Genomic DNA, 11324 nt, shown 5'->3' with positions numbered 1-11324 from the left:
GTGCAAGTTGCAGAGGCAGCGTGGGGTCCCTTGCAGCAGACTTGCTCACAGCTCACTCCTATGCATGCACTCCGCCAGTGTCACCTCTCAGGACTGCTGATGAGCTGCTGTAGGGTATGGCACGTTAGCTGCTGTTCAGGACGTGCTGCGTTTGCTCACAGCTTCTCCCCTTGTTCTTAACTCCCTTTGCACACTGCACCGTGTAGCTTGCCTCCTGTGTGCAGTCACAGCACACCGGTAAGCAGCGCCCCGCCGTGTGCTGAAGCAGAGCATGCTCTCACCTGCTTAAAGAGCTGATGGAGGTGGATAGGATTCATGGTTTGCAAATGCTAATCTGTGAGCTATGCATCATCATACAATATACCAAAGATATTTTTTTGCTTTATTTCACACCATTTGCTTATTCCCTTCAAACAGCTTGTTACCAGAGTCCGTCATGACTGCCTGAATTCAGAATACTGTAAACAAAACAAGAACCTTCAGTTCATTTGCTTAATGAGAACTGGTGTTGAATAGTCCGCAAAAGAATTGGCACGAGCTTTCTTGCCTGAAACCTTTAAAACAGGGCTGGAAAGCAACTCCCCACACACTGATGGCAGACTGTGCTCTTGGCAGAGGCAGTGGGTGCGATGACTTCACAGCTCCGTGCCCAGCTCTGCATTCTGTAGCACTGAACGTTTCTTGCTGCAACCTTTGCTTTACAGGCAAGAAAGTGTGGGATGATGACGGACCATCACTGTATGTCCAAATGGAAAAGCTTTCTCCTACTTTGTACCCACAGTACACAGTTTATTTCTGCCTCTTAGTGAGGTTTCCCTTAACCACTGTGTGGATCACCCTGTTTTCTTTATAAAATCAATGTCTGTGTAGGTAATCAGCTCTTTGCAGGGGATCTGTGATGCACTTTGTTTTGTAACTTCAGTAGATTTTACCTAAAAGATGAGATTTTACCTAAAACACACCATGACGTTATGGTTCTAATTAAGTTCAGATCTTAATTATTAAATGGCTTTCCTTAGCTATTCCTAACATTGTAATGGATTTCCCAAGCTGTGTTCCAAGCTTCAGTTGATCACTGCCATGTTTCATCTGCTTGAGAGCACACATGGAGAAGGAAGGGGGTTTATATTTCTGGGAGTATATAGGCGGTAAGAGAGTGGTAGAGTATCTCTGTTATTTGAGAGAGAAAGGCCAGGAGATGTGATTTTTAGTTGGAAGGAATATCTTGATGGGAACAGGAGAGGGTAAAGGAGTTGCAAGAAAAAGCCCAGCCCTGCAGGACAGCTGGTGGGAGGGTCTGTAATCCCCAGGGACTGTGAGTGAGTGACAAAAAATGATGGATATGACGTGCTATTTATTTTTATAGCATTTGTAAAATAGTATGAAAGAGAACTGAGCCAAAGTACCCATTATTCCAACCTTCATTATTAGAGCAGACTCGTTATAGCTCCAGGTAAGCTGCAGCTTTCTCCTTCACAGGAGAACATAACCCACCCTTGTCAGCCTCAGACCCAACAAAGTGTAATGCCAAAGTGTAATGAAAAGGGTTTCTCTCAGTCAGAGTCACTGCCTCTACCCACCTCTACCCATTTGTTAAAGCTCCTACCACGTGAATCCAGTGTCATTTTGCTAGCAGCCAGCCATGTACTGAGGCCATCCCTTAGGAACCAACTCCCATCCCTGCTACTACTGCCCAGAATCACACAAGTCCCCGACACGAAAAGAAACACAGCTTTATTTTTGTTCTTCCACCTCATTGTAAGAAGATACTGCAGCTGTTGAAGTAATTGAAACTGTAATGAGCGTGCACTGTTTTAAATGTATCCACAAGAAGAATGCAAATTTACTCTGCTAACAGATTTTTGAATTATCCTAGCTTTGAAACGATCCTGTTGCAACTTGTGTGTGGAAAAAGCCCAATTTAACATGCATATGAGCCCTTGAGCTGGGAGTGGGTGGGAGGGGAGGTCGTGTGCTGGAAGCTAAGTTTGGGATGAGGGGCTGTGAGATGTGAAGGAGCGATGGATGGGAAAGGAAGGCAGGGGGTGAGTTCTGCAAATGGCCACTGTGATTAAATGCTACTGTCAGCAATTCTTGGTGAGTGCAGAAGGTAATGGAGCCTTTCCAAAGGTGATTTCTGGTTATTCATCACCTGTAAACAGAGAATTTAAGATATAGGATAAAAAATAATTAAAAGCATGTATATTCTAAGCCATTGTTAACTACTGCAAAGTGCAAAATACTGGGTACAGGCTCTATGTATACTTTGCCTCATAGGAGCAGCTTCATGTGATACAGTTCTTAAAACTCCTGTAGCACAACTGATGGAATAGTTAAATATCTTACCACACATCAGTTAATGAGGTGGTATTTAATTACAGTGAATTTCTATGAGCCCCCTTTCAGCTGATGGAGGCGATGCCGTTGGAGTCAAGGAGCAGTCCTTGCTCACGGGTGCCAGTGCTGTGCCATACGAGGCAGGGCTGCTGCCTGAAGTGCTGCTCTTTCAGCTTCCTGGGCTGTATGAAGGCTCACAGACCTGGCTGCAGCAGTGCCCTGCTGTCCTCCGCTGGCACCAGCAGCTTCCCTCGTCCCGCAGCGGCACACCAAGCTCTGCCATTGCAGGCTGGCTGTAGGGGACGCTGTGCTTCCAGCTGGGCACCCTGCCCAGTGAGTTCCTGCTTCTGTTGCCGCTCTGACTTCTTGAAATAAGTACAAGGCATAATCGAAAGCATAAATACCTGCTGCTGTCGTTATAACCAGTGTTTCTGCATTTGCATTTTGTTATCAGTTTCTGTTTTGCCATTGTAACATTTCATGATTTTTTAACGTTTTGTTTCCTTTGTTTTCTTCCTTAACATTTCCATTGCTTATTTCTCGTGCCAGTGTACTGTGTCACCTCACCTAAGAAGGACGATAGGTATAGGGAGCCTCCGCCCACCCCTCCGGGATATATGGGGATATCTTTAGCGGACATAAAGGAAGGATCGCCCCACCACCCACACCTAAAACCTCCCGACTATAGTGTGGCAGTGCAGAGGTCAAAGATGCTGCACAGTGACCTCTCTAGACTCTCGTCAGCCCCTCTCGGGAGCGACCCGGTGGCCTGTATTGCATCGAAGATGCCTCAGTGGCATAGTCGGCAGCCGTCCGGCCCCCAGCTAGCAGATATGCCTGGCGCAGATAGTGAAGAGGATGGTATGTGGAACACCTGGCTCGGGAGACGTTAATTAACACCGTGTTAATGGGTCTGTGCAGTGCTTCCTTCGCAGTGACGGTCCGGGCTTTCTCTTCATCCCGCTTTGAGGCTGAAACTTCGCTCACCTCTAGGTGCACAAATGCGTTGGTGTGTGCATATCTACACCCACGTTTGTATATATGCACATCTGGAAAAAATAATGCTTTCTTTTCAGAAAAAGAAAACGGAGTTTAATTGCTGTGGGTGGGCCCTCCCACATCCAAACGACATGCTCACAAGCGTGGAGATGCTGGTTTTTCTCTAAAATGTGCCCCCACTCAGTGGTGATGATTTAAGGGACACTGTCAGGCTTTAAATTACATGCAGATGAGCTCCAACCTGCCTGGGTTAATTAATTGGCATCCCACTGTTTTGGGGATGATGACCTAAATTGGTTCTTTCGAATTCCGCTGTGGTCAGGCTTTGTGTAACTCTTACCTCGTGTCCCATTTGTACCCCTAATGTGCCTCCCCTTTAGTGATTTCTGGAGTATGAGCTTAAAAACATTGAAGAAAACAGCAGTAATGTTTTGTTCTTCTGAAAAGTGCATTTAATAGAACCTGAGCTGAGCCCACCAGCCCTGGCAGCGTCCCTTGCAGTGAAATTCCCCTCAGTCTTGTTTGAAGCAACAGCCAACGCTGCGGAGCACAGCATATATCCTGTGATCAGAGTACAAGAATGCTCTTACATGGTGCCAACACCCAGCTAGGGCAATTATTGCTCCATTGTTTATCTGCTGATTTGCTTTTAATTGTTATGCGCTGATGTGATCTCTCTGTACCCTTCCTGGTGAACTGACTATTTATCGGGGCGTTGTGGTCGCTTCTTTCAATCTGCCTGGCTTAAAACAAACATTAATTGGGATGAAAATGATTTCTGATGCAAAGTAGTCCTGTCTTGGCCTGTTCCGATGTGTAAATGGCACTTAATGTGTGTATTAGTACTGCAATCCAAATTTGGGTTAAAAGTCTTACAATTGCCCAGCATCCGTTCGGTAGTGATATCAAATCTTTCTGCTGTAAGAATAAGGAAGTAATTGCTTCAAACATCGTAATTAAAACATTTCTGAACTAAATTTAACCATGCACTTGTAGATACACCTCTCGCTGTGTTGCAAGTGCCTGGTTAATTTTGTTTGGAACGTCTTCACAACCATCACTGCATGCTGGGATGTGATTTACTGCTTCGCCCTGAGTCTGTAGGTTGGGGGATATGGGGAGCTGCATGCCAACCCTCGGAGGCAATGGGATTCCCCATTTCACAGTGCATACACTGTGTGCCTCTCACACTTGTGAGGGTTCATGGGGGATCCACGATGTGCTGCAGGCTCTTGTTGAGACAGCGGAAGCACCGCAGTGCAGCGCTGAAGTCTTAACAGAACCGCAGTGATCAGACGATTGGGTTCTGTTCTGTGCTGTCTGCATCCGAGGCAGCAGGCCCGTGCAGTAAGGTGCTGTTTTCTCTTGTTTTGCAGAAGATGAACAAGTATCAGCAGTCTAACCATCGAGCTGTCCACATAAACCACTTGAAAGCACGAGGGATGCTGGAAGGAGGACCACAGGATCCCGTTAGCGACTGCTAACGACTTGCTGCTACTCACCTCACTCATCGAGTTCGCCTCTATCACGGATGGGATGAACTGTTGGGGTCATTGCTGTCCCCTCCCTCTGCTCTGCCACATCCCCGGGGCTGTGTGCCCAGCAGGCAGGGCGCCGGGAGGGCCGTGGGGCAGGAAGAGTTCTGTAGGATCCCATCCATCCCTCGGTAGTTCCCTCCTCGTTATTTTCTACATCTAAGAGTGTTGTTTTATGAACTCGGAAGAAGAAGAAAAAGAAAAAAAAAAAAAAAAAAAAAAGTCAGCAAGAACCGAAGGACGTTGCTGCAATATCTGAAAATAATTTATTAATTTAAATTTCTTTTTTTTGTTTTGGTTTGGTGTTTTTTTTTTTTGTTGTTGTTTTGGTTTGGTTTTTGGGATGGGAATTTCCTTCGTGTCGGGAGCGCTCAGGTTGGCAAACGTCGAACGTGAAACCGCGCGTGATGGCGCACGAGCGCCGCGTAAAACCCTCTCGCCCTCCAAAAGCTCCAGGCGCGCTCCAGCAGGACGCCAAGGGCAGCGCTGCCATCTGCTGGCCCTGCCTCCCAGCACTGCACGCTGCACGCTGCTGGATGTTCTTCAGCCGCCGGCCGATGAGTGGCGTCGCCGGTGTTCTCCTCCCCTGCTAAGCAGCCCTTTGAGAAGCGGCAGCTGCCGCTCGCAGCTGCTGGGTGAGTTTGATGCTTTCCCGGAGGAGCTTTGGCCGGGTTCCACGTGCAGAGGTGCTGCTGGCAGCCCAAACCCAGCCGCGTGCTGTGGGTTTGCAGCTCAGCCCACGCGTCCCGGCCCTCTGCCAGAGCTGCTGCAGGATTCAGGGGCAAAGGTTAGAAAAGAAATAGGTAGAGAAACAAAACTGCCTTCCTTTCACGTTAAAGTGACTGAAACCGAATGTTAGGCGATTGCATGGGAACTGTTAGGTCACAGCCCGAGCCACTGATTGAGCACCTGGTGGAGGGGTGTAGGCAGCCCTGCGAGCACAGGTGGCTGCAATCCCAGGGCCCCCCCAGGGTGCAGCCCTTGCCGACCTCATATGAGCACTGGCAGGGACAGGAGAAGGATCTCTGCTAGGAAATGGCCTCCTTTGCAGCATCGGGTGAGCCCTGGTTCTCGGAATGGGGTAAGAATGGGGGCTTTTTCTTTGTTGCCAGATTGTGAGTGCTGCCTTTCTTGGGCGATCTGAAGCTGGTTTAAAGCAGCTGCATCTGCTGCCTCCTGTCCTTACAGATGGTGTAACGTTTAGGTGTGGGTACAGTGTGTTTTGTGGGGGTTGGTGCTCCTCTGGAAAATAGAGGTGATCTCCAATGCGCTGTTCTAAACCTTAAGTAGGAGCCCTGAAGCTGCTGGTGCCCCTGAAGGCCCTGACTTACACACAGCCCCTGTAGCTTCTGTCTGGTGATGGTTGAGTAGGTGACAATTTGCTTTGGTTTTGTGTAGCTAACTGGAGCGCACAGGGTTAAAACTGGAAATACCTGCCTTTTCCTTTCCTTCTAGCACACGATGCCCCATTCTAGTGTTAATTGGACATGAATGTGTGAATAATACGTATTTAAACATTTAATTGTAAATCTTTGTTGTGATGTTTACAGCCTAAGCTAGAAAGAAGATGTTTGTCATTTTTACAGTGCCTCAGAAATGATTTCTATATCCATAGTTGTGAAGAGCTTTAAGATTATTATTTTGTTTTTCCCTGTATGTGCACGGGGGGGGGAGGGTGCGAGGTGAGTGCTGTGTCACAACCAAAAACACCCCAAAGCCTCTGATGTGCTGTCCCCATGGTGATGCTGGTGCTGTGAGCAGGGATGGGGCTGCCCCCTGTCACCTCATGGCACGAGCATCCGAGGAGCGGGTAGCTGGGAAATGGTCTTAAATCACGTGAGGTATAGCTTAACACAAAAGCATTTTGCTTTTTCGAGGCCTTAATGAGCACTACGAACCTGCACGGGCCTTAATGAACGAAGGTTAATGTGAGCATCAGATCGCTGCAGGGCAGGGTAGTTCCTTCCAGCACAGCCGTGTTGGTAACGGAGCTGTTAGACTGATGTGTGGGGATGGGATCTGAACCCCGGCCGTCCCACTGCGCTGCTGTTTGCCTTCCGTGTGCAGTCCTAGCAGTGCTGGGTGAGCCACCTGTGCTGGCCATTGCTGCAGCCATTGAACAAAGGTTGGGGGATAAGGGCTGCTGAGACTCCCGTGTCCCTGCGCTGCTCCGGGTGGCCGCAGGTGACAAACCGCCCGTCGGTCTGGGCATGACAAACTCCTCAAGCGAGTGAAAGTCTGCTCCCCTTGTTCCCTGGCATCCAATACAGCCAGTGTAAATAAATCGCGCGCCGACTGTCGACACGTGAGCTGCCCCTCCTGCTTCTCCTGAGCGCACGGTGGTTTTGCCCTCCGCTCATCCTTGCCGTGGTTCCTTCTGTTTGTCCGTTTTAAAACGAACCGATCACATTGATCGGGGCCGATAGCCAGGTGTGCTGTGTCCACTGTGGGTTTGAAGAGACATTATCCCTTTTTTTCCACAAAGTGAGGTGCAAATAGGACCCCAGCCAGGTCCTACTGCTGCCCTCCAGCGGCGTCCTTTACCCCCAGCCCTTCCTAAAGAGCAATGCAGCGCTGAGAACTTCAGCAGGCCTCTGCAGCAGCAGAAAGGGGGCAGTAAGTGAGCCCTGAGCTGTGGTCCCTCCTCTCCTGGTGCAAAGCATGGCACGGAGCTGTGTGCAAGCTGTCCCTGTGGCTCAGCCTGTCCTATGTGGGGAAGGGATGCTGGCGTGGCAGTTCTCATAAAGCATTTGGGTTAGAATTAATTTAAGGATAAGCTTCCCACTGCCTGTGCAAGAGCAGAGGAAAAAAGGGATACTCTCTCTTTAGAAAAGCTTGACACGTTGTATTTTAGAACGCTTGTATAGAGGGTAATCTACCTTGAATTCCCAATCCAGCTTTTGCTTACGTTGTGCTTTTTATTGTTTTATCTTTATTTTTGATATACCTGGAATGCAGTTTAGCTTGGTATTAATTAAATTCTAACTATGTGAGCATATTGGCAAAACTGCACAGATGTAATGATATTCCAATAGCAATTGTACTGCACAAGTCAGTGATTGTAAAGTATTCTGTAACAAGCAATGTTTGTCTCCTATTTTTTGATACCTCTTACACTTATGTCTTTTAGAAAGACAGTGCCTCTGTATGCTTTTTTGTATTTTTACTGAGTGATTGTAAATATTTGTTATATTTTTGGTTAAGAGAATGTTTAAAAGTACTGTTTATTATCCAATCTATTAATATGTTGGAATCAATAAACAATCTACATCCAGAAGCTTCTTCGGCTGTGCCCGTGGGGGTGCTCTGCTCTCATCCTCGCTTCTCCCTTCGCCCTGTCTGGGCACTCACCATCCCATGAAGGCCATCTCTGAGCACGGAGCGTTTATTTAATTCCTGTGTTCTGGGGCTGGGGAAATGCAGCTCATCCACCTTTGCTTCGGGAGAAGCGCTTAGAATGCTTATAGACCCCGTGATGTTTCTGACAGCTCTTACAGTTTGCCACGTAATTTGGGTGCTTTGAACTTTCCTGAAGGTCCTGGAGGTGCGCGGTGATGGAACTGCTCCCACTTCTCCCATTCCTGACTCAGGGAAGCACGGGGTCTGTGGGAGCAATGCCCTGTGGGGTGGGGGTTGGGTGGCTGTTACTGAGCTCCAGCTGCAGCTCTGCCTGCATTTAGTGCTTAGGAGCAGCTGTAAAAAATGAAGGTTGTAATTGCACCTGCAATCTTGAGCCTCACGGCGTAACTTCATACCCTCAAAACATCTGTGTGAGGATCATAGCTGGGAGGGGCAGGTAACTGGCTTGGTTTTCAGACTCGGTACTCGCACCAGTATTATAAATTCATGCTCATTTCTGAGCGAGCACGAGCACAACTCGTGTTGCACAAAGCCATGGGGCAGTGGCCATGGTGGGAGCAGCATGCATTTTTGTTCTGGGACGGCACTGATACGCAGCAGAAGCCATCATGCTCTAAGGAAGGCCCTGAGCAAGGTGATGGTGTCGTCCCATCTCTGTGGGGAAAGCAATGAGATGGGAATTGTGTTCTGGGAGGCTGCTGGCTGTGAGCACAGTGCCTGGGGTCTGCTGCTCTGGGGAAGGCACAGCGCTGGTGCCAGAGTGTGCAGGATGTAACCCTTCTATGGGTTCTAATAGGGGTTGGAGGGCTGAGGACGTGGCTGGCACTACACGAACTGCGTGGTGCTGTCTGCCAGTGTGACCACAGGGTGAATTTGGCTGAGTGTCCCTTTTTGTGTGATACATCCACCAGCCTCTGCAGCGCCTATAGGGGGAGGGCTGTACCCTCCTCGTGGCTTCCTCTCCTTTGAATTCCTGTACTGATACACAGCCAGTGGAGAGGAGGATCTCAAACAGATTTCAGAGCAGTGCCATGTCCCACTGTGGGACGCTGAGCCCCCCAGGTCCCTTCCCCTGCACCATGCAGTGTGTCTGCCATCCACCTCTACCATCTGCAGAGATCATCACATCAGCAAGAAGTCACCCTTAGTTTTACAGCAGTGGCAGTTGAATGCAGTTGGAGATGTGGCTTCTAATGAGGAGTGGTGTCATTAGGGCCTTCATAGGGCAAACAGCTCAGAAGGGGCTCTGTGTACTCATATATCTTTGCAAACGTTCCTGCTCACTTTCAAGGCTTGAGTAACACCATAGCTGGTTGCTAAGCTGTCCAAAATGTCCCCAGGGTCAGAGGAGAGTCCCCATATGGGCTTCTTTGTGTAAAAGGGAAAAAGGAAACACTTCATGAAGCCTCTAAACTAACCCCTGTGCCCAAAGTGCATCATAAAAACCAGTGTAAGAAGGGGAGATTTGGACATTGCCAAGTGAAGGGCCATGGGGGTATTTTCCTATGGGGTACAAACTGCTCAGTGCAGCTCTACAGAGCTCAGCAATCACAGAGCTGCCAGGAGATGTTCTGAGTTCAGTCCTTTGGGGGCTCTGTCTGTCCTTATGCTGTCCCTGTACGTGTGTCTGTGTTACAAGACTTATTTGTTGAGGCTCTGGTGGCTTTTCAGGCAATGACTTTGGATGGAGATCGCCCTTGGTGCTGGATGGCTGGAGCTCAGCGTGGCTTTGTCCCATCCATTCAGGGGGGAATGTCTGCAGCCCTGTGGGGTTTTGCCATGTGTGGGGATGCTTTGCCATTGTGTTGTGCACCTGTGCAATGTCAAATCCATATTGCCTACAGCAGCATTTAATAGACTTCTGATGTCAATTTGAAGTCAATAACTCAAGATGTTAATTGCAGGATGTGTCTGGACTCTGGCTCACCTGCCATTATTTCTGTGTCAAATAACTCCCAATCTTTGGCACAATATATTCTTTTTTCTGTGGCCCCAGGAAGCAAAAACAGCATTGTGAAACATGCTGCTGTGGAACAGTGTTTGTTGGTCTGGAGAAAGAGCTCCAAAGTGCATCCTTCTCTCAGTGGGATGAACACCAGAGTTATTTGAACAATTGGGCAGTTGTATGGAATGACCTATTCTCTGGTTTTGTTTTTTAATGTACTCAGTGGCAATAGAAAGGAAGTGTTTCTTAAAAAGTACAGGGAAACGCATTTTAAATCCCTTTGCCCCTGGTAGCCTTCCTTGCAGGGGCAGCTGTAGAACTGGAGGCCCTCTCTGCTCTTCGTGTGTGCAGCCAGGACCTCAGCTGGGGGCAGCCATAAGGGAATGAGTCTGACACCCTGCTGGTGCAGTACTCTCCATGTCACCAACACAGCTCATGCAAGATGTAAGCAGCATTTGCAAGAAGGTCAGTGGGTGGTTGCAGCTGTGCCTGACACAGAGGGTGAGGAGCAGAGCCCTGACCTTCAGTGTGGACATTCATTCCTTGGTGATGTGCTGAATGTATGAATTGCTGTAGATTTAGGGGAAAATAAGAATTCCTGAGAGGTTGATCGCAGAGCTGAGGCCCTGCTCAGCCCAAGAGATGGCACTGTGCTTCCATTTCACAGTGTGACAAGCCAGACTTGGTGGCTATTGTGCCTCTCTCCAAAATGCTGCTTTTCCAAGGCTTCACATACACTAAAGTCCATTATTCTAAAGGCTGCATTGCTGCCAAAAAAAGCCTTCAGCTAAAAAGTATATATCTATAAACTAATAACACATCATTCCAATGAAAAATAACACATGGGGAAGGAGTTTTTCTCAATTATTGATGGCCAGTGTTTGTTGTATTGTTGTGTGCTGAGTCTGAGGAGCCTCGATGGAGAGAGGCAGCCCTTGGGGTGAATGGCACTTCTATGGGTGTTTTATCAGTGCTACAAAGATGGGCCCTGGGGTAACGAGCCTTAATGGGGAGAAAGGGAAAATGAGGATGATGGGAATGGGGGGAGTATCCCCTTGAGGCCTTAATGCAAAGAGTGCAGAGGGTGGGTGGTTATCCAGCTCCCAGGCTGTGGGTCAGAACTGAGGATCAGAATGGGATTTAAGCAT

General features: G+C 48.4%; 1 protein-coding gene across 11 annotated transcripts in view; it reads left to right on the top strand.

The window, feature by feature from the left end:
- RAPGEF6 (Rap guanine nucleotide exchange factor 6) overlaps positions 1-8148 on the top strand; it is a 105178-nt gene extending 97030 nt beyond the window's left edge. For 9 of the 11 annotated variants that reach the window (XM_052689628.1, XM_052689627.1, XM_052689623.1 and 6 more), the window contains 2 exons: positions 2887-3198; positions 4713-8148. In XM_052689628.1, the coding sequence (XP_052545588.1) occupies positions 2887-3198; positions 4713-4738 (338 nt within the window). In that variant the 3' untranslated portion in view covers positions 4739-8148. The remainder of the gene's footprint in view (positions 1-2886; positions 3199-4712) is intronic. The other 2 variants (XM_052689634.1, XM_052689629.1) reach the window with 1 other exon arrangement.
- The last annotated feature ends 3176 nt before the right edge of the window (positions 8149-11324 follow it).

Source organism: Tympanuchus pallidicinctus, unplaced genomic scaffold (genome assembly GCF_026119805.1).
Source record: "Tympanuchus pallidicinctus isolate F22 unplaced genomic scaffold, pur_lepc_1.0 scaffold25, whole genome shotgun sequence".
NCBI lineage: Eukaryota > Metazoa > Chordata > Aves > Galliformes > Phasianidae > Tympanuchus > Tympanuchus pallidicinctus.
Note: the sequence above shows the minus strand (reverse complement) of the source record. Positions and strands in the feature narration are given on the sequence as shown.